Source organism: Rhinoraja longicauda, chromosome 4, assembly GCF_053455715.1.
Source record: "Rhinoraja longicauda isolate Sanriku21f chromosome 4, sRhiLon1.1, whole genome shotgun sequence".
Classification (NCBI taxonomy): Eukaryota; Metazoa; Chordata; class Chondrichthyes; order Rajiformes; family Arhynchobatidae; genus Rhinoraja; species Rhinoraja longicauda.
In genome coordinates this window covers 19861684-19889147 of record NC_135956.1, presented here as the reverse complement: position 1 = coordinate 19889147, position 27464 = coordinate 19861684, and the positions used below count along the sequence as shown (strand labels likewise).

Here is a 27464-nt window from a genome sequence, read left to right as displayed (position 1 = left end):
TTTTTTGGTTTAAGTAGTATCAATTCACTTACAGGAATTTGTTGAGCCATTTATGAGGACTAATCAAATTCAACCATGTACCACTGACCTGGAGTCACTAATATGTTACAGCTCAGAGGATTTTAATATAAATAGTGGAGACAAGAGTTCCAAATTCTTAGAGTAAAGGGAAGCTTAGAGAAAAAGAAAGTAATGTGGGAAATGATAAGCAGGTCACAGCAGTAAGGAACATAGAGAATAAATCCAGAAGCAAATCTGCAAATATGCCGGCGGCACAGCGGTAGAGTTGCTGCTTTACAGTGCCAGACCCGGGTTTGATTCCAACTATGGGTGCTGTCTGCATGGAGTTTGTACATTTTCCTTGTGACCGCATGGGTTTTCTCTGGGTGCTCCAGTTTCCTCCCACACTCCAAGGACGTACAGGTTTGTTGGTTAATGGGCTTCTGTAAATTGCCCCCAGTGCATAGGATAGAGCTAGTGTACGGGTGATCACTGGTCAATGGAAACTTGGTGGGTCGAAGGGCCTGTTTCCACACTGTATATGTAAAGTCTAAATCTGCCAGTTGGCAAGACGAAGGTCAAGGCTCTGCATCTGAATGCACATAGGATTCAAGGCAAAATTGTTAAAATGAGTACAAATGGAATATTATCTGTTAGCCATTTCAGAAATACGACTGCAGCATAACACATTACGGCATGAATGCTGAAGGGTACATGACATCAAGAAAGGAGAAAATAGGAAATGCTGGATGTGACGCGATTAATTGATAATTGTTTTAGCCCAAAAGACAGGCATGATCTCTGCTGCACCATGATAATCATTGATGCAATTATGAAGGCGTGAATGTATAGCTAGCCAAAGTGAATTGACAAATTAACTTAGGGGATCAGTCAATCAAGGTGAAGTGCCAGACACTTAAAGGAATCTTTCAAAATACAAAACCTGTACAGTCCAAAAAGGTTCCGCATAGAAGATCACCAAAGCCATGATTTACTAAAAAGGCTGAAGTTAGTATCAATTGTGAAGATATAATTGATACTAACTTCAGCCTTTTTAGTGAATCATGGCTTGTGTGGCTCATATATATAAAATTGTGCAGGGGTCGGCAGGAGTATTGACAAGAAAATTAAAAATTTTAAAAGCAAATTACTAAAAGATTAAAAAATTACACTATGAGATAAAGCTCACCAAAAATGTAAAACAGACAGGAAGAGTTTCTACAGTTCTTTTTTTAAAACCCTCTCCAAAGCGAGCTGATATCCTGGAGAAAACAAGCCTTGTGAGCAAATAACAAAAACAAAGCGATTTCTTCACTATGTAGGATGCAAGTAACATCCCTGAAATAGCTATAAATCAGAAACTGAAAGAAAAGAGAAAAATTAAGAAAATATGATTCACAAGAGTAGGGCTAAACAAATTGTTGGTGCTGTGGGCTGACAAGTGATTGGGTGTGAAAGTGGGTTAGCCAATAGTCTGGATTAAATTTCCAAAATTCCCTGGCTTTAAAAAAGTGCCATTCGTTTGGAAAATGCAAAATGTATGCATTATTCAAAAAGACAGATTTCTAGAATGCATTTGATAAGATGTTGCATCAAATGTATTTCAAATAAACATCTTATGGCTTTGCAGGAAATATTGACATGGATTGGCTGGCTAACAATAAGCTGGATGGTATCACGTCTCTTGAGAATTATTGGTACACTCTACTTAGCTGGCTCAGAAAAGCGGAGAGTATTCCATCATATTCTTAGACATGTCAATAGAAAATAGGTGCAGGAGTAGGCCATTCGGCCCTTTGAGCCAGCACTGCCATTCAATGTGATCATTCTCAATCAGTATCCCTTCCTGCCTGCTCCCCATACTCCGCTATCCTCAAGAGCTCTATCGAGCTCTCTTGAAAGCATTCAGAGAATTGGCCTCCACTGCCTTCCGAGGCAGAGAATTCCATAGATTTACAACTCTCTGACTGAAAGTTTTTCCTCATCTCCATTCTAAATAGCCTACCCTTTATTCTTAAACTGTGGCCCCTGATTCTGGACGCCCCCAACATTGGGAACATGTTTCCTGCCTCTAACGTGTCCAACCCCTTAATAATCTTATGTTTCGATAAGATCCCCTCTCATCCTTCTAAATTCCAGTGTATACAAGCCTAGTCGCTCCAGCCTTTCAACATACGACAGTCCCGCCATTCCGAGAATTAACCTAGTAAACCTACGCTGCACGCCCTCAATAGCAAGAATATCCTTCCTCAAATTTGGAGACCAAAACTGCACACAGTACTCCAGGTGTGGTCTCACTAGGGCCCTGTACAACTACGGAAGGACATCTTTGCTCCTATACTCAACTCCTCGATATGAAGGCCAACATTCCATTGGCTTTCTTCACTGCCTGCTGTACCTGCATGCTTCCTTTCAGTGACTGATGCACGAGGAAACCCAGATCTCGTTGTACGTCCCCTTTTCCTAACTTGACACCATTCAGATAATAATCTGCCTTCCTATTCTTACCACCAAAGTGGATAACCTCACACTTATCCATATTAAACTGCATCGGGGATGGAGTAGGGGAGTGGGTGAGCGAGGGGGAGGGGGAGGAGGAGTGGGGGAGGAGGGGGGAATGGGGAGGAGAGGGTGCTGGACCAATGCAGGAGAGGTTTGGGCCCAACAGGTCCACTTGGTCGAGTAGTAATTAAATATTTATAGTCAATGTTATATATTGGTTTAATAGTGCACTAACCAAAAACATTATGCAAATGCAATATTTATACCATGTTTGGAAATGCTTTTAAATATTAACACAAATGCTTACCATTTACATTGATCTGTCCTGATGTACGAGGAACGCCCACAAGTGTGACTGGGTACAGTCCAGATTCAGCAGGGAGGGATAGAGCAGCTGGGAGAGATTCAAATTCAACACCAGATACCAGTAATCCCTGGGAAATTAATCAGAGGAAAATGGATATCAATGAGAAGGATTAATTTGGAACAAACATTTCTCAATTTGAACATTTTCCATTACAATATCATAACATGTCATGCTGACATTCAACACTAAGGTCAGTACTTAACATTGCACAGATTTTAAAATATTCCACCGTTATATTTATCGAAATAACTAAACAGGAATGGTTTTTAATTTCATTAGAAACAAAGATTTAATAGGAAACTGGGGTGCAACTTGTTCATTCAGAAGTGGTGGGTATATGGAATCAGCTGCCAGAGAACATAGTTGAAGCAGATACTATTAAAGCATTTAAAAGACATGGGGAAATACATCGATAGGAAAGGTATAAAGGGATTTGGCCAAATGAGACTAGCTTAGAGGGGGAATTTTGCTTTTAAGGGTCTCCTTCCGTGCTCTATGACTATGACAATACATAAGTATTGAACCAAGACAAATGCCTTCAACTGTCGCAGCAAGACCATGACATTTATTTATAGGCTAATGATAGCAGTGTGGTGTGAAGCACAATCTTAAAGATTTGAAAAGTGAATGAACAAAACAGAAATGAAGGAACACAGGTGCAGAACAGGCAAATCTAATTAGAACTAAAAATTATTGGAACTATTAGAACTACTTACTTACATTGATAATTAATAAGTATAGAACCACGTACCTACACTGATGGTAAACACCAGCATGGACGGTTGAACCACAATCATTTTGTATTCTTAATTTCTATGTACATTCATGCACACAATTTCAACCATTATAATGTGACCCTAAGTGCAATATTTAACTATTCATTCTTCCACTTTGCTTTTCAATGATCTTAGGCATGGATATATTTTAGATTCTAATTAATATCACTAAAATATACTTGCATAACCAAATTTTGAATATGGAGTGAACAGCCACTTTACAAACAAATTCAATAAGGCATTTCATGCTGACAGAGACTAAGGTAAAAAAATTAACCAGGTTCTAAATAGGATAAAAACAACGTAGTTACACATTAACAAGCATAGTGATGTGCACATTATACAACCCAAATGTTTCATGTAATTACATTTAACATTAACACATTGAGCTATATTAAATAATTTTGAAAACTCATGTAAAGCCACAGAGCCTTTACACTTAAGATTAACTCTTCTCTCCTCAGGGTTTCAAAGTCTCATTTTTAGCTTTAAAAATAGTAGAAAAGGTATCAAATAGATTTTTGCAGAAAAAAATGATCTTTTTTTAAAAATGGGAAGTGAAAGGAACTCTTCAGATGTTGTGGATTAACATTGCTTGCTTTCCGATGTTGGGATGACATTTCTTGCCACCTATCAACCCTTAATCAAAGATACTCGAAACTCCTCTTTTGTTTCTGTCCTCTGTCACATTTAACCGTCCGCAACTATTTCAACACCTACAATTGCTGCTGGCGTTTATGCTATTATAAAAATCACTATTCAAATAGGACTCTAATGCTGGTGCCAATATTTTTTTAAATCAGAATTACAGCCATACATTTAAACTTCATTTAGCTAACAGTCAGAAGAGCAATAAAATGATTTTTTAAAAAACAGATGCAGATTATACAAGGAACCTAGTTCTAATAAGAGAAATTGATTTATCATATTTCATTATTCATCTGCAAAATTACAATATCATCATGTTATTTCCATTATTTCCTCTAAGGGGCACAAGAACCTAATGAAGGTTTATAATATATTCAGCAGACATAATTATTAATTCATAGGCTCGTGTTAATGAAAATTCAGGAACTTCCTAATTTAACAGTTGCTAAATTTACACTCTCTGGTAACAATTTCCAGATTCCAGAGCTGCAACACCAATCTCAAAACATTTTTTCTCAAATACTAAAAATTGCTGGAAAATGCAAGAATTATCACATCACCCTGCATTGCTCCAACGAAGCCCAACATGAACTTAAGAAATCAAACATTATCCTCCATCTCTGTACTTTACTGCCCTCAGGATAACATCAAATTGAACAACACTTGATAACCAGCCTGACTTGTCGGTGACAGAACTGGCCAGTCCTTATGCAAGATTATTCACCTGTCACTAACTGTTTCTTTTTACAAAGATGCTACCTGATAAGGAGGACTAAGAAAATTGAGAAAGGAAGTCAAAGAATATAGGAATAAGCTGCCAAGAAACAAAAAGAGTACAAGAATATACAAAAAAGGTACAAGCATAGTGCAAAAAAAAAATCAGTATGTATAAAACAGATTGACACAAATGCTCAAGTAACTCAGCGGGCCAGGTAATATCCCTGGAGAACATGGATAGGTGACGTTTCAGGTTGGAACCCTTCTTCAGGCATGTGCAAACAGACACAGGCGAAATCATAAGAAAATAAAAGGAACAACAGAGGAATTAAATACTTTGTGTCCACTTTTACAGAAGACAAAAACCTATAAGAAATACTAGAAACATGCTAGGTTGCAATAAAGGACTGAAGGAAATAAGTACTAACTAAAAGATTAAGAAAAATTGTCGAAATTAAAAGATAAATACGAAGAACCCAATAATCTACATTCTAGTTATAAAAAGAGACAACTCCAGAGATAATGAATGCTGTGATTATCATCTTCCAGATTATCATCTGATCATTTTGAAATTGTTTCAGTATTCAAAGATTACAAATAATATCTCACTATTTAAGAGAGAGAGCAAAGTCAGGGATTCAAGGTTATTATCCTAATGTTAGTGGTAGGAGAATTCCTGGAATCTCTAATGAAGGATTTAATAATAGAACAAAAAAATTTAAATGAGCAATGGATTTCTAAAAGGCAAATAGTGTTTGACTCCGCTACTGGAGTTGTATGAAGATGTGCATTGTGGCATAATTAGGGGAAAAACACAAGTCAGCCGGCGGCCCAGGAGCAGCACGATGGCGCAGTGGTACAGCTGCTGCCTTATACCACGAGAGACCTGGGTTCAATCCTGGCTACACAGAAACATAGAAAATAGGTGCAGGAGTAGGCCACTCGGCCCTTCGAGCCTGCACCGCCATTCAATATGATCATGGCTGATCATCCAGCTCAGTAACCTGTACCTGCCTTCTCTCCACACCCCCTGATCCCTTTAGCAAAAAGGGCCACATCTAACTCCCTCTTAAATATAGCCAATGAACTGGCCTCAACTACCTTCTGTGGCAGAGAATTCCACAGACTCACCACTCTCTGTGTGAAGAAATGTTTTCTCATCTCGGTCCTCAAAGACTTAAGCTGTGACCCCTGGTTCTGGACTCCCCCAACATCGGGAACAATCTTCCCGCATCTAGCCTCTCCAACCCCTTAAGAATTTTATATGTTTCTATAAGATCGCCCCTCAGTCTTCTAAATTCCAGCGAGTACAAGACTAGTCTACCCAGTCTTTCTTCATATGAAAGTCCCGCCATCCCAGGGATCAATCTAGTGAGCTACAGGGCTGTCTGTACGGAGTTTGTACATTCTCCCCGTTACCACGTGAGTTTTCTCCCACACTCCAAAGATTTTCAGGTTTGTTGGTTAATTGGTTTCTGTAAAAATTGTACATTGTCCCAAGTCTGTAGGATAGTGCAAGTGTCACTGGTCAGCACAGACTCAGTGGTCCGATTGGCCCGTTTCCATGCTGTATCTCTAAAATAAACAAGCAAAATGGAAAATACACTATTTTTGGGAAATGTGAACATGACACTGGCAAGGTTTGTGAAAATCAAAGAAAAATCAGAAATCATTATCATTTATTTTGCTGCATAAGAATGCTAGAACAGAGTAACTTAACTGCTGCAAGAAAAACAATTATTTGATGATACTGGTAAATTTCTTTCCCGTTTCACCAAATGTTATGTATGATACATCTTAAAGAAACGGTAACAGTTTTTCTGGATATTTTCAAACTTAATTTGCATTCCACAGAAAGTGCTACATAAAATGCCTTCACTTCCTTCCCTTTTCCAGTCATCACTCATTCAAATGAAGAGTGGGAATGGCTCAGCAATAATTTGGAACCAACTGCAATTTCAGGGATTTAAATTCTATTGTGGCATTTGCCAGCAAATCATTGTACACGCACGTTTTGTCAATACTGTGTAAAAGCATCACATTCATTCACCACATGCAAACCTCAAAAGAATGCAAACTTTTCTATTGTCTATTAGCTCAAAGTTTGTACAACCAAGCTTTACATAATTCTCACTTAACCTCCACATCTACCATTAAAAATCACAGTAAAATACAAGACCACCTGTTTTAGTAATTTTAAAAGCTAGTTTACTTTCTTATCCCTGAACAAGAACCGCAAGAAAATGCAACCCCAGATTACAACCATCAACTTATTTATTGATAACTATCATCATTTTGCATTCTAATTACTGCAACGTTGAGAATGAACCGTTATCCTTTTATTGTAGAAAACCTTAAAGTAAAAGTTTTTTTTAAATGGGAAAAGCAATACTAACCATGTTTTCTACTCTCAGTTCAAAAGGCATAGGATTGTAGACCATCAGCTGAACTTCACAGACATCTCCCTGCACCCACTGAAAATCTGTTGAGATTGAACATAAACCTCAGTTATCAATATCAGAAGGATATCATCAATTTCATTACAACATGACTAACAAATATAATCTCTTGTATAACAAAATAAAAGCTTATGCAAAAATATTGCTGCAATAACGAATCCACTTTTATGCATAAGGAAAAGCAAATAACTGAATAGAGTTACGTCTTAGATTCAGAACCAACTTACATTTGTAAACTGAAGATAAGTGTTGCTAAAGTATAGGTGTTAACCAAATTTGAAAATTATGATTTAAAAATTATAATTAAAATTAAGGATATCAAAACATTCCTGCATTTTCTGAGTTTACAATATTACATTTTAAAACCATATTCAAAACCATAGTTTACATGTTCATAAACATTTGTTTTTAAAAACTGGCTATTAGTAATCTGTGAAACTGGCATTAACTAACAATTATCACACCGTATCAAATTTTCTCCTCCTCCCCAGTCCAAGAACACCAAAGCACCTCCCAACACAACTTGTTGCATAGAAACATAGGTGCAGGAGGAGGTCATTTGGCCCTTCAAGCCAGCACCACCATTCACTGTGATCATGGCTGATCATCCACAATCAGTAACCAGTGCTTGCTTTTTCCCCATATCCCCACTAGCCCATAGAGCTCTATCGAACTCTTTTAAATTCATAGTGAATTGGCCTCCACTGCCGTCTGTGGCAGAGAATTCCACAAATTCTCACCTCAGTTTGGTCTCCCCTTTATTCTTCAACTGTGGCCCCTGATTCTGGACTCCCCCAACATTGGGAATCTTTTTCCTGCATCTAGCTTGTCCAGTCCTTCTCATCTTTCTAAAATCCAGTGAATACAAGCCCAGTCTTTCCAATCTTTCCTCATATGATAGTCCCGCCATCCCGAGAATTAACCTCGTGAACTTAGGCTGCACTGCCTCAATAGCAAGGATGTCCTTCCTCAAATTAAGAGACCAAAACTGCACACAATAGTCCAGATGTGGTCTTACCAGGGCCCTATACAACTACAGAAGGACCTCTTTACTCCAATAGTCAAATCCTTTCGCTTTGAAGGCTTTCTTCACTGCCCGCTGTAACTGCACGCTTACTTTTAGTGACTGACATACAAGGACACCCAGGTATAATCTGACATTAGTAATGCAAACCAAACAGTAACACAGAATTTAGATGACAAAAAGTATTAAAAATGAAGATTAAACATTGGATGACTGAAATATCTTTCAGTCTAATAGGGCAATCTTAATTTCCCTGGCATTTTAATTCTCCATCCCACTCTGACCTGTTCAGTCCTCATATCCTGTTATTACACAACCCAACACAAGGTTGAGGAACAGCACCTTATTTTCCATCTGGGAACATTACAGCAGTCTGATCTTCATATCAAAATCGACATCTTCAAGCAATTTGATTTTTCAGCACCATTCATAAGATTTTGTTAGATCATTCATCTATAAAGTTGGCTCAATCTATTCCTCTCCACTTTAACTACCTGACCTGCTCTGGAAGATTAGATCATACGGGATCCAGGGAGAGATAGCCAACTGGATAGAGAATTGGCTTAATCGAAAGAAGCAGAGGGTGATTGTGGAAGGTTGCTTCTTGGACTGGTGGCTTATGACCAGTGGTGTGCCTCAGGAATCAGTGCTGGGTCCATTGCTGTTTGTGGTTTATTTCAACAATTTGGATGAGAATGCCTTGCAATTACAAGGCATTGCAATTTACACCAAAGTGGGTGGTATCTTCTTCTTCTTCTTGCGTTTGAGGCAGCAGAAATTATGTAACGCCCTCCAGGCGCTGTAGCCAGTGCAATGTGCTGTTGTCGAGGGCCGTGAGGTCTACCCCTCCACCATGGGGACGGAGGACAGTGCAGTTGAAAATGACGTGCTGCGCAGTTTGCTGGTCTGCTCCACACACGCAGGCTGCTGATGAACGCAACCCCCAACGATGCTTGTTGGCATTGAACCAGGCGACCCCTGTGCAGAGCCGGTTCAGGGCGACCCACTCTTTGCGGGGCATGTCCGAGCCGGGTGGGGCTGTGGTGTTCGGTGCGACAGTGAATTGAGGAGGTCACGATGTCTGTTCCCAGCAGGTTCTCCATGCTCCCAGTATGTTGAAACAAGAGCCACAGAGGGTTGCTGCATGACTGGAAAAAGGGTGACAAGATAACAGGCGTTGAGGTCCAAGTTTGCAGTGAATCCTGGGCGAGGTGGTACAAAGTATGTTTGGCGTCCGATGGGGCCTTGTACACCAGCCTACGAGTGAAGAACTCTCTGCGAAGCTTGGCGGGTGTGATACCTGCGAGCACCGGCAGGAGATCCATCGGAGTAGGGCGTAGGCAGTCAGTGATGATCTACACGGTGTCGTTGAGGGTGGCGTCTAGCTTGCTGGTATGAGCGCTGCAGCACCATGCTGGGTCGACGAACTCAGCGGCGCTGTACACAAGTGCAAGAGCACTGGTTCGAAGAGTAGATGTCCTGACACCCCTCCGGCCATGCACGCAGGAGGTTGTTCCGTGCCAAGACTTTAGCACAGAGCTTCAAGGTGTTGCTTGTAGGTCAGCTGCCGATCTAGTTTCACCCCGAGGTATGTAGGAAATGGGTTGTAGGGTAGGGGTGACCCATTGAGAGTGATGGTTAGCTGGTGTTGAGCTTCCTTGTTGTTCAGGTGAAAGGCCGTTGTGGTGGTTTTTGTCACTCAGTTTTAGTCTCCAGGTCTTAAGGTAGCCCGCGACAAGTTCCATATCCGCCGAGAGGACATCCTCAACATTTGACCAACTCTTGTCCGAGTGCAGTAGGGCCAAGTCATCTGCCTATCCATGCTGGTGCGGGGTCGTGCGTGGCAGATCGTTGATATGGAGGTTGAAGAGCATGGGGGCCAGTACCGAGCCTTGGGTGACCCCGTTTCCGAGGCGTCGCAGTCGGCTAGATTGTCTGTCGCTGGTCTTGAGTACAAAACTGCGTTTGGCAAGTATGTTGGCAAGGAACCGCACTAAATGACGGTCAGGGATGGTTTGGAGGAGCTTCAAGATCAGGCCCTGGTGCCAAACCGTATCATATTATTCCTTTGACTGCCAAAACAGTATCAGTTGGGAGGATACAGCATTAGCAAGCATGTTCAATTAGTGAGCTAAACATGTATTCTCTAACCCTGGTGGACTTTCATAAATGTTCTTGCATAACTCTTCTCAAATCAGGATACTATATATTCAGACAGTTATGATCCCAGAATAGCACCATCTGTAATCAGGCATATGAAAGGCAGCTGTACGTTTGCACTATATGTTGATCGATTTAAATTAACAAAACTGATCAATGGGTAATGACCCATTAAAAGTGGGATCCACCATAGCCACCAATTCACGACAAAAGATAAGAATTAAGCAACAACTAGTCAGTCCATTTTCCATGGTTCCAGTATGGTTCACCAATTCAATGGAAACTACTTCAACTTATGAACTGCTGAATAAATTAAATTTATCTTATTTCTGCATCTTTCATAGAAAAAACAATTTAAATCATAAATTTTAATTTTTGGAACCAGTGACTACAGTTCGATTAGGTTTAAGATAGTTATGGATGGGGTCCACGAGTTAACATACTCAACTGGGGTAAGGACAACTTTGAGGGTATGAGAGAAGGGCTTGCGCAAGTTGACTGGAGCAGGTTATTTGAGGGGAAAGGAACGTCCCCGTTAAAGTGAAGGGCAAATCAGGCAAACGCAAGGAAGCTTGGCTGACGAGGGAAATTGAGGCATTGGTCAAAAACAAGGATGCATGGGACAGGTATAGGCAGCTGAGATCAAGTGCATCCCTAGAGGAGTTTCGGGAACTAAGGAATAAACTGAAAAAGCTCAGAAGGACAAAAAGGGACAAGAAGATAGCGGGTAGCATTAAGGACAACCCCTAAAGATTTTATAAATACATAAGGGGGAAAAGGGTAACTAGAGAGAGTGGGACCTCTCAGAAATTTCAGGAATCCACCTCGGTGTGGAGCCACAGGAGATAGGCAAGGTCCTCAATGAGTATTTCTCCTCTGTATTTACTGAAGAGAAAGACAGTAGGATGGAGGAACTTGGGGCAGTCAATGAATGCGTCTTGAGAGCAGTCAGTATTACCGAAGAAGTACTGAAGGTACGGTCATGTATGAAGGCAGACAAATCTCAAGGGCCTGATCAGATATATCCGAGGACATTGCGGAAATCTAGAGAGGAAATTGCGGGAGCCCTGCTTGAAATTTACGAGTCGTCCTTAAATACAGGAGAGGTGCTGGAAGACTGGAGGGTGGCAAATGTTTGCCTCCTTTCAAGAAGGGCTGCAGGGAAAATGCTGGGAACTTTCAGCCAGTGAGATTAACATCTGTAATTGGAAAATTACTAGAGAGTATTCTGAGGGATAGGTTATACAGGCATTTGGATGGGCAAGGGCTGATTAGGGATAGTCAGCATGGTTTTGTACGTGGGGCGTCGTGTCTCACAAATCTGATTCATTTTTTTGAAGACGTGACCAAACAGGTCGATGAGGGCAGAGCTGCAGATGTTGTGTACATGGATTTCAGTAAAGTGCTCGACAAGGTTCCGCATGGTAGGCTACTCTGGAAGGTTAGATCGCATGGGATCCAAGGAGAAATAGCTAAATGGATAGCAAATTGGCTCCATGGAAGGAAGTAGAGGGTGATGGTGGAAGGTTGCTTCTCGGACTGGAGGCCTGTGACTAGTGGTGTGCTTCAGGGTTCGGTGCTGGGCCCGTTACTGTTTATCATCTACATCAATGATTTGGATGTTATCATGCAGCGCAAGATCAGCAAGTTTGTTGATGATACAAAAGTTAGTGGTTTTGCAGAGAGTGAAGATGGTTGTGAAAGATTGCAGTAGGATCTGGATCGATTGGTCAGGTGGGCAGAGAAATGGTTGGTGGAATTTAATATAGAGAAGTGCGAGGTGTTGCATTTTGGAATGTCGAACAAGAGCAGGACCCTCACAGTAAATGGTAGGGCTCTGGATAGTGTTGTAGAGCAGAGGGATCTAGGAGTGCAGGTGCATGGTTCCTTGAAGGTCGAGTCACAGGTAGATAAGGTGGTCAAAAAGGCTTTTGGCACTTTGGCCTTCATCAGTCAGAGTATCGAGTATAGAAGTTGGGAGGTCATGTTGCAATTGTATAAAGTGTTGGTGAGACCGCATCTAGAATATTGTGTTCAGTTCTGGGCACCATGTGCAAGGAAAGATATTGTCAAGCTTGAAAGGGTTCAGAAAAGATTTACGAAGATGTTGCCAGGACTAGAGAGTGTGAGGTATAGGAGGAAGTTGAGTAGGCTGAGTGTCTATTCCATGGGACGCAGGATGATGAGGGGTGATGTTATAGAGGTGTACAAAATCGTGAGAGGAATAGATCGGGTAGATGCAGAGTCTCTTGCCCAGAGTAGGGAAATCGAGGACCAGAGGACATAAGTTCAAGGTGAGGGGGAAACGATTTAAACGAGGTAACTTTTTCACACAAAGGGTGGTGGGTGCATGGAACAAGCTGCCAGAGGAGGCAGTGGAGGCTGGCACTATCCCATTGTTTAAGAAACAGACAGGTACATGGATAGGACAGGTTTGGAGGGATATGGACTAAACACAGGCAAGTGGGACTAGTGCAGCTGGGACATTGTTGGCTGGTGTGGGCAAGTTTGGCCGAAGGGCCTGTTTCCATACTGTATCACTCTATGACTCTATGACTCTGACATAATAAGGGATTGCACTATAATTATACACAATGCGAGGCCATGTCATCAGCAGATACCAGGACCACTGTCAACTGAAACTTTATAAATGATCTAACTAGAAAAATTTATTGTATCGTAATCCCATAATAAAGTACTTCCGGATGATCTTCAGAAGCAAATAAAAGGTGTACCAAATAGGTGAACAAGCAACAGACTTTGAATGAAGTGCTTCAGCTTCTTCAAGATGGATCTGTCATGGTATTACCACCATGAATTATTTACAACAATTTACCACCAATTCAGAAGAATTGGGGCACAGACTAAAAAGTTGTAGCAGTCCTAACAAATACATCAATATTCCATAAATACAAAAACAATTAACATTGTACTTAACCCAATCTGGATTTCTGCTTTCAGCAATTAATCCATTAAGTCAAAAATATTTGGTGTCTTACTTGCAAAAGTCAGCTACTTATGAAAAAGACACTCATCTGACTAAATTATAAAAAAAGATGTGCAATTGAAAGTATATTACTTCGGATTTTTAACAGCCAGAATAGCAAACCAATAAATATTGCTAGTTTAAAAATTATGTAAATATCAAGCTCTCAAACACAATATTTTTCAGGAAGCAAGCTGGGTTTTCTTTGAAAGAAAACAGCAACTAACCTCACCAGGCGATATTAACATACCTGTTCTATTTTAACTACCCTTGACCTACAACTTTCGGCTGTGCACGCCATACACAAGAATTTTAACCAAAAGATATAAATGAGACAGAGTGGAATTACAATTCAGCAGACAAGGCACTATTCCCCAGTCTGCCAAGAAACCTCCTACTATACCATGGACCCAAGTCTGCATTTACATTCTGCATTTACATGTTCTGCAACAACTGTTTGCAATGCACCATGATACCAGACATTGAAGGACAAATTTTGCATTTCGTTTTAAACATGTTACAACCAATCATGCCCAAATTTTGTTGAGGACAGAATCTTTTCAGTGCCACAACAAAAAGACATTTTATCAAAATACCTTCCACTTTCACCTTGACAAAGACCAGAATGATGACAAATTCTGCATTAGACATAAATGGCATAACTAATTTGAAATTTAGGCAATTACCAAATGTGTTACTTACTTTATAACATTTCCTTTTGCTATCTCTAATGCCCCAAAACCTTTAATGACTGCAGTAAAGAAAACTACGACACAATTAGCACGAAAGACAAGTATTAAAAAAAACTGCTCTCAGTATGTCACATTTCCATTAAAGATTTTCCACCAATCCAACTTTATTCATTTCAATTAATTTCTGTTTACTTCTTTGTCGTGAACAAGTTACCACTTCGTATGCTCTACCTACAATGTAAAATGAACCAATTTTTTTTTATCTTTCACATTCAAACTAATTTAAAAGGCCAAAATTTTACACAAGGTCATTAACCCAGTTTGTGCTCTACATGTTTTCTGCTGCCATTCCTTTCAGTGGTGACAAATTCTTTTTCTGAACAAACACAATTTAGTAATCAGAGTCAAGTCATTTCGGACATAAAAGGAATATCTTTACTCAAAAATTTGATTTTTTAAAAAATTCCTACCCCAGAGAACTGTGGAAGCTCAATAATCATGTTTACACTAAATAGAGATCAATAGATTTCTGGATATTTAAGGAATTAAGAACATGGGAATCATCCAGGAAATGGCATTGAGGTAGAAGATCAGCCGTGACCTTGATGAATAATGGAACAGGCTCATAAGGACCGATGTACTACCCCTGATTTGTTATACTCATGTGCATTAATCAGCAATACCTCTAGGAATTGATCACAACAACCACCCAAAGATTTTAAGTACTACAGCAGAATATGTTACAGCTATCACATTTAAATTGCAACAAACTAAAATTTAAGTTTGGAGCTCTGCGACACTGTAAAGACACATCCTTGTTTTCACCCCACACCATTGCACTTTTCAACCCTGCCAAATCTCTACAAGAACATACAATTGAAAGCAGCTCTTCCTCATCAGCGGGTATAAAACAGTCATTGTCGAGATTTTCTTCTCAAACGAAAACTTCATCCAGAATCATAAAAATGAATAGCATTGTAGGTTTTGGGAATGGAGCGGCATGCATTTTTGATGGTTGTGTAGCAGTGGTCGAGGGTGCCTGGGCCTCTTGTTGGGCAGGAGACATGTTGATAGTATTTTGGCAGCATGCTTGAGGTTGGCATGCCAAATAACCCATACCAAATAAATATCTACAGATTATATCCAGAGGTTTGAAGGGTCCTGACCCAAAACATTACCTATCCATTCCCTCCACAGACCCTGCCTGCCCCACTGAGTTATTCGAGCATTTTGCTCAAAATTCCAGCACCTGTAGATCCTTGCGGCTTGATTTCCATCTACTACTTTGTGCCCAATTCCATCAGACCGGTTCTTTGACAGTTTACTGCATCTTAAAACATATCTTCTCAAAATCAAACACCTTGACAACTTTATCATCATTCAAGAAAATTCATCATTAGGTTCTCTACATTCAAATCCAAGTCAACACTATATTAACACAAGGGAACCATTGGCGACCCCTGAAGAATCCAACCTCATACAGCCATAAGCTCACTTTGACCATTGCCCTCTGTTCTCTCACCCGACCCGTTTATATTTCAACATGCCACTATCCCTTGAATTCTGAGGATTTTATGATCCTGATAAATCTGATAGAGAACTTTGTCAAACATCTTACTGAAATTCATATTTGGATAGTTACAATTACCTTTTATAACCTTGTAATCTGGGCTCAGTTATTAAATTGAATGATTTATAAAGAAATAAAATGATCAATTTAACAATTAAAAGTAATGCTCATTTTATTTCATTAGGTAATTGGGGGATTGTTACAATAACCACATGTATTCTAAAAATAAATATATGCTATTACTTCACTATCAGTTAAGATAATCTGAGCATTTCCATTGAAAGTTCTTGTATTTTCCAATGACATTGCCATTGTTTACTGGATGTTACAGCTTAAGTTATGCACCAAAATCACCTGACAGCAAATACTTCACATAGACGACAAATCAACAACAGTCCATGAAACAAACATGAAATTTAACCAGAAAAAGTTATGATTTGATACACGCTTACCTATTTTTTTGCCTTTTTCTTCACCACGGTGGTGTGCAATAATCGGTGAATAAATAAAAGGGCTCTTTGAGGTTATATTCTGACCAAGTGTGTTTCTTATTTTCAATGGGCGGAGATTAGGCGGAAGATTCAGAAGCTTTGCAGACCTATATTAAAACAGGAGAAAGTTATAAATTTACAGTTCACATTTTTAAAAATTAATTAGTTCAAGCCATTTCTTCTACAAAAGAAATTGGAGATAACCACAAGTAGTTTTAAATTTCTCAAACAGTTTATAAAACCAGAAGACAGCTCAATAGAAAACCTGGTATTTATTACTTGATTTGTTTTAAAAACAGCAATGATCTGTTTTGAGTAACAAACATGCTGTTCGGTGGCACTTTTATTAAACATTTGATATGCTCAAAGTTGTCATTCAATTTGGCACATTGCAAATACAAGCCCAATCAATCACTGCTCCCATGATAGCTACATTAAAATGTTTACAGAATTAGCATAAAGGACAGATCAGTAATCACAACCATTTATTTAATCAAAACTCAATTGTATGGTTGCCTGTAGGTTCTTGTACAAGTCTCACATTATCCTGATTTGGAAACATACTCCCTTTCTCTAAAGTCCTAGAACTTCTAACCCAATAGCACTATGGGAATATCCTCCCACAGTGCTTAGTACCATCTTGAATGGCAATTATGGATAGGCATACCACACCCCAATACCAAAATAATTAATTAAACAGGATGACAAGACCATAATTTATTAGCAATCATCGTTGGGAGATTTCTTCCCCAAATTTCACATTGGTATTAAAACAAGATACTCCACAACATGTTAATTTACAATACGAAGTACCCAAAGCTAAAATCTGATCACATTACATTTCTTTCATATCATTTATATTAATTGCTTTTCTTTAAATGTTTTGTCAAAATATACATGAATATGTATTGTCAATTTAGCAGATGTAATCTCAGAACTTGCTTGCATGATTTTTTTTACACACGGACATACCAAGTTCAGGCAATCTCCAAGTTATGGCCGTTCGAATAGAATGAATTTGCCATTGTGGAATTAATAAATCACTACCCAAAAATTTGCGACATGGAATAAAGTCCACTCTTACAGAATTTGAGGTGGGGAAAGAAAGAAACTCAAATGTTTTTTAAAAATTCCCATTTTTAAGTCACTCAATACTGTTGGGCATTATTTGGATATTTTATCACCACATCAATGAGATTGGCAATCACTAAAGGGCCTGTCCCACTTAAGCGATTTTTTTGGCGACTACCGCGACTGTCAAAGTCGTAGCAGATCGCCGAACTTTTCTTTTACCCGACGACAATGACCACGACAATGCCGAATCAGGTCGAGATTACACCGTCTTCAGAAACATCGCGAAAATTCCCACGCTGTCAATGTTTCTCCGGCGTCCTGATTTTCGCTGAGATCACTGACAAGTCGGTAAAGTACTTGAGAGTTTTGAACTATAACACCTTGTATGGGTTACCTAAAAACCAAGCTTCACTGTAACAAGGAATAAACTGGATTTATTTCCAGTTTACTAATAGCTATATATTTTTTTTTAATGTTTTAAGTGGTTCAGTGGATCCTTGTGAAAAGTGTGTGGGCATTCTTTGAAAATGTAAGGGATAGGTAAATCTGGTTTCTGGGTTGAATATCTGGTTTTGGAGCCCACTGTAAATGTAATGGCGGAGGCCAAAAACATCGCAAAAATTCCCACTCTTACCTGACCGTCAAACTGTCGCCTCCAATCTACCTGTCAAATGTCCTGACAGTGCATAAATTCGTTAAACACAAGCATTTTATGGTATTTTGAAATGACTTTACTTATTTTAATATTATGTGCATCTTAAGAGAACCCATCAAACCTGGGGACAGCATGCGACAGCGACCACAATAAACAACGATACCTGGCCGAAAAATTTCAAACCGTTTGATTTCTCAGCGACGTGCTGAGATCCACTACGATTTTGGAAGACTCCTCACGATCATGCCCACGACACCCCGGCGAACTGTCGGCGACAGCCTAGTCGCCGGCAGTTGCCTTAAAATCGCCTAAGTGTGACAGGCCCTTAAGTCTCTCCTTTGTTATGCTCTCTCCAGTTTGAGGACATGTGAACAGACTTTCAAACACAGCACAGTGATATGCATTTCTCTAATGTACAACAATGTGGGGAACTGTAGTAGCCATGGTCAGCCCTTGCACAAGCTCCTTAAACTAATCACTCTGCATTTACTCCACTTCGATTAAGTCACTGCGCTTTAACCCATTAACATCCCCCTGCCATGAACTCCTTGTATACTCCCTTTCTCCCACAAACCCTTATTCTCGTATCCCATCCTTTTTACCCGACATCATCACTTCCTAATCCATGACCTTTGCCCATCCCCCAATCTAATATCAGGCTCAGCTGTTAAAAGGCAACAGGTCACTTTTTCCATCCTGTCTGAACACATCTCTGCTGTTAACTTAGGATTCAATGCAAAAACGGGGTTTACATCACAGAAAAATCATAATACACTGTTTTCTAGGAATGCAATTTCTCCATAATGAGGGTGCCTGTACAATAAAAGGGGGGGAAACGGAGTAAAGATTTAGCCAAAAATATAATATTTGTTCTTTGACTACATTACGTTTGTAAACTTCAAAGACAAGAGAATAGGGCCAATGAGTCTCCCTCTTCCTGAATGCCAACAAATAGTATCAAGATTGAAAAGGCAACATTACAAAGGACTGCCCAAGCATGCATCATCACAACACCCTGCAACAACACAGACAAATTCCCTCTCCAGGTACAACTCTATCAGAGTGTCTCTGGAGAGGGAATGGACAAATGACAATGGACTAGTGGGACCCTGTTCAGACTCTTCAGTTGCATGCTACACCTACGTCAATCATCTCAAATCTATCATACAGAAAATGCTTTCCTATTTCATACAATACAATTTACATTTCAGGAAGGAACTGCAAATGTTGGCTAAAACCGAAGATCGACACAAAATGCTGGAGTAACTCAGCAGGATAGACAGCATCTCTGGAGAGAAGGAATGGGTGATGTTTCGGGTCGAGACCCTTCTTCAGACTGAGAGTCAGAGGAGGTAGATACAGAGATAAGGAAGTACAAGGTGTGAGAACTAGACAAAGTGGATGGAGTGGATGGGATAAGCAACCCAAGCGAAATATGAGGTCCCCTCCAATTTGCGCTGGGCCTGCCTCACTTTGATAATGGAGGACTAGAACAAGTTCAAATGGGAGGGGGAGTTAAAGTGTTTAGCAACTGGGAGATCAGGTAGGTTTAGGCGGACCGAGCGGAGGTATTCAGTGAAACGATCGCCGAGCCTGCGCTTGGTCTCACCTACATGTAGGAGTCCACGCCTAGAACAGCGGATACAGTAGATGAGGTTTGAGGAGGTGCAAGTGAACCTCTGCCTCACCTGAAAAGACTGTCGGAGTCGAGGAAGGAGGTTTAGGGACAGGTGTTGCATTTCCTGGAATTGCAGGGGAAAGTACCTGGGGAGGGGGTGGTTTGGGTGGGAAGGGACAAGTTAACCATGGAGTTGCGGAGGGAACGGTTTTGCGGAAAGAGGTGGAGATAGAAAAATGTGGCCAGTGGTGGGATCCCGTTGGAGGTGGCTAGATTATGTGCTGTATGCGACAGCTGATGACTAGTGGGACTGTCTCTGTTGCAACTGTGGGGAGAGGGGGAGCATGAGCGGAGTGCGGGATATCGAGGACACCCTAGTGAGGGCCTTATCTACGATGGAAGAGGGGGATCCCCGTTCCCTAAAGAATGAGGACATCTCAGATGTCCTGGCACAGAACACCACATCTTGGGCACAGATGTGGTGTAGTCAGAGAAATTGGGAGTAGGGGATAGAGTCTTTGCAGGTGGCAGGATGGGAAGAAGTCACACACTTCGAGACTACACTTTTTCTCACCCTCCTGCAAAGACTATCCCCTACTCCCAATTTCTCAGTCTATGAAGAATTGGAAGAAATATGCAGAATTACGAAGGTCACAGCAGAGAAATTGATTAATTAAGATGGAGCAAATGGTCCTCAATTATAAGTAATCAGGTTATATTTTTTAAAACTCCATCCTCTGAAAGAAGCAAACCAATAATTAATACTAGATAGAAGGCAAAAAATAAACCCATCAATATATTGATAACAAAAGTAACAAAAGCACTTGTATGGTAAAAACAGAAAATCGAGGAAATACTAAGCTGTCACGTATTATCTGTGGATAAAGAAACAGTTAATATTTCAGGGTAATAACTTTTCAATAGAACTGGGACAAGATCTGGGACAGATATGCTCATTATTTAATGCATGCTTGCTAGTTGAACTTCACAATTCCAGCAGATGCAATATTTTAATTTAATGATTTGGTTGACAGTGCAAACCAATCTTACCGGACAATAGGAAGCTTTGTGAGAGGGACTGGAGGCAATTTCACATCATCGGGAAGTGTTACAACTTCCATAGTTCCAGGGCATTTTGCTGTGTAGTTCTCCAAACTCTGAGAAACTTCCTTCTTCTCTGCAAAATAGCACCACAAACAGAAATGCATCACTTGACTATTTACTTAAAAATAGATATTATGAAATCATTCCTAGTCTATTAATGAAACATGAAATTGAGTGCATCTAGTAAAAGACCGGGAAACACAAGTGAAGTACCCAAATGAAAGTTAGTTCAAGCAGTTCACCCATAAGATCGTTGCAATATCATAGCAATGTGCATCCTTTAGAATAATCACTTTTCTGAAGTAGGAATTACAGCACAGTCAAAACCACAGCTTGCAAAGGGTTTACCCATGCCGATACAATACAAAATAAATTCCGGATACTAAACTTGTATTTCTACCTTGGAAAGAGAAGCAGAGCTTATGCTTCAGATCAAAGGCCCTTTGTCGGAACTGGGAAGAAGTGAAAATGAACAAGTTACAATTGAGTTGCAAGGTGGGAGCGCAGACAAATAGGACAATGGGAATATCTGCAAAGGTGAGGCAAAGGGTCAATGCGAGAAAGTGATAACACATAAACAAAGGACTGTAAAATGCTGGGACATGTGGGGCAAAAGATTACACTGAGCTAATGGAGAGTAAAGAGAAATGGCTATTATAGATGAAAGACTTTCAGTAAAAAACAAAGCCAGTTCTGATAGACAGAAAAAGAGTTCAGGCTTAAGAATTTGATACTTAGTCCTAAAGGCTGCAACATGTCCAGACGGAATGAGGTGCTGTTCCTCAGGCTTATGGTGGACTCATAATGCAGGATTGTACAGACAGTTAGATCATGGCAAAAGTGGGACAGAGTTTTTAAAAGGTAGGCAACATGAATCTCAGGGTTGCCTCTCCAGAATTAACGTGGCTGCTCTGTCCAGCAGTCATCCAATCAATTGGTTTCTCCAAAGTAGAGGAGACCACAGTGTGAACATAAAATATAGTAATAAATTGGTATTAGTACCTTACACTCCATTGCCACATTATCACACTCTACCATTGATGACAACTTAATCCCATGATAACTGCCATTAACCCATCACAATATGCCCTTTGTCCTATCCACCCCTCTCACCCTGTCTGCAACATTTACTTTTGCTCCCTTTCCCAGTTCTGACAGATTGCTTCTTGCACTTTGTGAGCCAAGAAAATGGGAAAACAAAGAGAAAAAGGAAAGTAAACAGACCTACAACGTAATTAGTATATATTGGGATTTGAGCCTAGTTTGAATACATATTGACAACACTGCCCATCGAAGTACCCGAGGAAAAAACCCAGTAAACTCTCATATATAACATCACCTATCCATGAGACAAGAGAGTGTCAGATAACGAGAGGAGAAAAGGAATGAAATGTTAAGCTGGTGGGAAGGGTGTGGTTGGAAGAGGAGATGGACAAGGAGAAAATAGGGAAGAAAAATCCATACATCCAAAATTTCTGGAAGGCAGAGGGGAAAAAAAGAAAAATCACAAGGCTGGAATGCAATGGAAAATGGAAGATTAGTGAAAGGTGAAAGCTTTAAAATATCCCAGACAAACTATACCGTTATCAGCTGGTTTGGAAAGATAAATCATTATATGCCAATCTGTGAATTATTGTACTTGCCATAAAAAAAAAATCCTTTAGAAGGCACATTATATTTGTCAACACTTTCTTCAAACCCAAATAGTTTGCTCAGAAAATCAATTTTGCATAGCATATCTGGTTCCAATTTAACAAATTCCTATTTCTATATAGGTAATAGCTTAGCATAAGCAGCATGGTTCTGAGATATACAAAAGCAGTCACAATTGCTGCCGACTTTATATGTCAACAGGAATAAAAATGGTGCGATAATGAGCAAGGCAGAAATGGGAAACCAAAAGATAACACTGGTGTCAGACCTACTTGTCTGATAGGTGCAAGATTCATGCATGCGAACAACCAAAGAGAAATGAGCATCACTTGGTCACCACAGCACCATTGGGCAAGGGGCCATTACACATCAGTCACAGAAGGTGGCAAAATCAGATATAATTACAATGTTTAAGAGAATTGACTACCCTATTTCACCTGAAACATCAATTTAGCATTACACTGAATGCAAATCACATGACCCACTACCATATCTTACCTTGATCTGAGAGGAAATCCAGCATGGTTTGAAGAAGAAAGGACAGGTGACGAACTGCAAGAGCAGGATTTCCCATTCGCCTTGAAGCATAAACAAGCTCATGCAGCAAACGCATTTGCACAGCTGGCCAACCTTTGTGGGTTCCTGCAACATTAATTCAAAATTAAAAGCACAGTTGGACCGAGATCCTTCAGATATACAAAAAAGCATAGCAAATGATGCATTTGAAAATGAAGTTAAGGAATCTTGGTATGTACTAACAGTACTCATGACTAGCAGCTGCACAAATAGATAAGACTCAAAGAATGCCAAACTAAACTTGTGTCCTTGTTTACAATTTTACTCAACTGTATTACTAAAATAGAGCTAGAGTATAAAAGCAAAAAGCTATGCAACCAAATAGAGAAAAATGTATTTGAACCTGTAAAGATATTCAGTTATATTTAGTTGAATATTGATTACCTGCCCCAAGGTATACATTTTATGTAAATACCAAGAACATTCAGCACAGACAGCAGGGCTTTCAGGGTTATTGCACCAAATAGGAAAAGACAGAAATAACTGCCCAAGATAGAGGTCATATGAATCGAACCATAGAGATCAATATTAAGCCCTATGTTGGTTATGGTTCAATCAGAGGGACCAAATGTAACAGATAACAGCAGAGACTCATTCCAAAAGCTAATAATACAGTCCCAAGGAAGGAAAATCAACCCAACCACTCGAAAAAAACCCAATTTAAACTGCAAACATGTCTGACCAGAACATCAATTTTGTTCTTTTCAATATGGCAAATTGAACCTTTTGGTCGCCAACCAGTTTATTTTGATATTATTCTTGCCAGTTTATATTGACCCATGTTTGAATTTCAACGTTAATAACAGTAATTTAATGTTTGGTAGTCTATAATGACATTTTTGATCATCATTGTATAGATCTCTTCAAGTCATTGGCACTTTTAAAAATCAGCAATCCTTTTAATATTTACTTTCACATTAATCTTTCCACAGTTGATTGTGTCCCTTTGACTCAAGATGATACTACATCCATCCTGATTTTCAAAAGCAAAAATAGTGAAAAGGTTGCACCATTTAGAACATTAACTTTGCAAGACTTTCACCAATTTGGATTTTGCATACTAACAATTTTTCTTGTTAAATATCCCAAGGAGATCCATGCTTGGTATAGTACTTTCAGATTTTTTATTCTGGAGGATTATTAATTAGAAACAAAAACTCAAAGCAAGGTGTTGAATGGATAAGTGTCAAGATCAAATTTGCTTCAAAATGATAAAATAATTCTATCAGCATCTTCCACCTGTCAAAAAAGGACAATGGAAATTCGTATGACCATTCCAACCCCAACTCTGGGTTCTTTAGTACTTTGAATGTTTTTCCAATTGAGCAACACACTGATCCTTCAACTGATAAATATAAAAAAACAACCCGACACATAAAAATTAAGATTTATACCTCTAAGTTCTGTCATCTGAAGACCTGTTCAACAAATTGCAATCCACTCAAATATTCCTTCACAAGTTCACAGGTTATAGGAGTAGAATTAGGCCATTTGGCCCATCGAGTCTACTTAGTCTTTCAATCATGGCTGATCACAGACTCCTAATCCCATTTTCCTGCCTTCTCCCCAGAACCCTTGACACCCGTTCTAATCAAGAATTTGTCTATCTCCATCTTAAAAATATCCAACAACAGCTTCAACAGCCCTCTGCAGCAATGAGTTCCACAGATTAAGTACCCTCTAACTAAAGTTGTTCCACCTCACTTCCTTTCTAAAAGAGCGGCCTTTAATTCTGAGGCTATGACCTCTGGACCTAGATTCTCCCTCCAGTGGAAACATCCTTTCCACATCCACTCTATCTATGCCTTTCAGTATTCTGTAAGTTTCAATGAGGCCCCCCATCAACCTTCTGAACTCCAGTGAATCAAAGCCCAGTGCTGTCAAATGCTCATAACATGCTAACCCACTCATTCCTGGAATCATTCTTGCAAACCTCCTCTGGACCCACTCCAGAGCCAACACATCCTTCCTCAGATATGGTGCCCAAATTTGCTCATAGTACTCCAAATGCAGCCTGACCAATGCCTCATAGTCTCAGCATTACACCTCTGTTTTTGTATTCCAGTCCCCATGGTATAAATTGAATTTGCCTTCCTTACTACCGATTTGACTTGCCAATTAACTTTTTGGGAGTCCTGCACCAGCACTCCCAAGTCCCTTTGCACCTCCGATTTCTGGATTCTCTCTCCATTTAGAAAATAATTTACGCCTTTATTCTTATTACCAAAATGGATGACTCCGCCCTATGCTATACTGAATTTCATCAGCCACTTCTCTGCCCACTTTCCTAACCTGTCAAAGTCGTTCTGCAGAGTCCTTGCTTCTTCACACTGCCTGCCCCTCCATCTCTCTTGGCATCATCTGCAAAGTTGGCCACAAAGCCTTCAATCTCCTTAATTTGTAAAATAAATATTCCTTATTTGTACAATTTTGGTTTTCCTTCTTGACATTAAGTACACCACAATCAATTGTGATTGATTGAATGGTCAAGATGTGTACTTGGTACATTGTGACTTGTTTGAAAGTTTAATTGTTATTTATAGCTTAAATTTGTCTCAAAGCTCTGACAAGATTTTACCTTTGCTAAAGTCTTGGGGATCCAGAGACAGGGTATATCCATGCAATGTTTCTAACAACAGCTTGTAGCAAGCTTTCCATCCAGGATCAACGATGGATGGTGTCACACATTGCATTGCAGCTACACGTTTGAAGAAGGCAGATTTACGGTGAAATCCTATCAAATCATACAACTCAGAAAGGATACTGTATCGCTGTATCTTTTCTTCTTCAGAAAGCTACAAAGAATAAAAATAGAAAATACTAAATACATACAAAATTTAACATTCAGTATTGCATATTAAGAAAATTTAACAGTGCTTTTACGCAAAGCACCAAGCGGTAACAGAAACAGGGCATAACAGTAGAGCTGTTGCCTATCAACGTTTGCAGTGCCGAAGACCCGGGTTCAATCCAGACTATGTCTGTAGGGAGTTTGTACGTTCTCCCCATGACCGCATGGGTTTCCTCCCACACTCCAAAGACGTATAGGTTTGTAGTTAAATTGGCTTGGTATAAGTGTAAATTGTCCCTAGTGTATGTAGGATAGTGTTAATGTGCTTGGATCGCTGGCTGGTGCGGACACAGTGGGCCGAAGGGCTTGTTTCCGTGCTGTATCTCTAAACTAAACTTAAAATAAAATAAGGTTCCAAAGGGACAGATATTATCCACTCAATGCCCCTACTATCCACCATCCCCCCCCCCCCCCATCATGTTTCTTTATATCACAGACTTGAAAAAAACAAAAGCAAAGCAAACCAAATGTGTTTTTTAAATTAAATTGCCCAAGGACATGAATGATTAGTAACAAGCAAACAAGAAATGGCCTATTATGACCTTCCTTCCAACTATAATAAGGAGCTCATGGACCCGATACGATGTCTAACATGATCCCGGGTCTTCGTGGGAAATTCCAGATCGATTGTGGTCCACAGAGAGTCCAATGGCAGAGTGCACAACTGGAGCACACCACCATTACCTAGCAAATCACATGGAGCTTGGTCAGCAAGGTCGGTGATCAATTCTTCTGTACAGAAATCCCAAGCTTGCTGGCACACCCACTGTGAAATAATATGACTGAACATTTTTGTTTCTGTGCTAAAAAAAAATGCAAGTTGATTTCTTGTTTACAAGTGTTACAGTCAACGAAAGACTTGCAAACTTTATCAGCAATTCAAAATTATTCAACAAAGTTATTTTATGCAAATCATTAAAGAGAATTGGAAGGACATAAAAAAAACAGAAACAATTATTGAAAAGCATACCTGGCCAAGATTGATGTATACAGCATTTTGAAGGAATTCAGAGGCTTCCATACTTCTCTTCTGAATGGCCAGCACCCTAACTGCCTTCACACAAGCTTCTAGTTCAATCACACCAGCATTTTTGTACTGAAAAGTAGCATTAAAGTAAAGCTTTTTACATTATATTGCACACTCTGCCAGCAAAACATCCAATTCAAACGTTGCAGGCTAATTAATGATAAAGATCGAATTTGCCATAATCTGATATGCTGGATCGATTTATTGGTAAATGATTAAAACACTAAAATATTGTGCTGATTGAGAGATTTAATAATATGACCAAGTGATAAGTTTGAATTAACTATAAAGTACATCAGTGAGCATTAAACCTAACCTTCAATTTATGAATTGATAATATTGCGTTGAGCATCTATAAAGGGAGGGTTTGAAGAAGGGTCTTAGCCCGAAACATCACCCATTGATTCTATCCAGAGAAGCTGTGTGTCCCGTTGACTTACTCCAATATTTTGTGTCTATAAAGGGAGAACATTCAATTGTGAAAGCTCTCTTGATTAAATATTTTTTCGGATTC

At 39.6% G+C, this 27464-nt stretch overlaps 1 protein-coding gene across 4 annotated transcripts in view; it reads right to left on the bottom strand.

Moving 5' to 3' along the window:
• trappc9 (trafficking protein particle complex subunit 9) overlaps positions 1-27464 on the bottom strand; it is a 425282-nt gene that overhangs the window by 370898 nt on the left and 26920 nt on the right. For all 4 annotated transcript variants that reach the window (XM_078397318.1, XM_078397315.1, XM_078397316.1 and 1 more), the window contains exons 7-13: positions 26894-27019; positions 25651-25867; positions 22995-23138; positions 20790-20916; positions 16354-16499; positions 7407-7492; positions 2810-2936 (exon numbers count right to left, since the gene is read on the bottom strand). In XM_078397318.1, coding sequence (XP_078253444.1) covers positions 2810-2936; positions 7407-7492; positions 16354-16499; positions 20790-20916; positions 22995-23138; positions 25651-25867; positions 26894-27019 — 973 coding nt within the window. The remainder of the gene's footprint in view (positions 1-2809; positions 2937-7406; positions 7493-16353; positions 16500-20789; positions 20917-22994; positions 23139-25650; positions 25868-26893; positions 27020-27464) is intronic.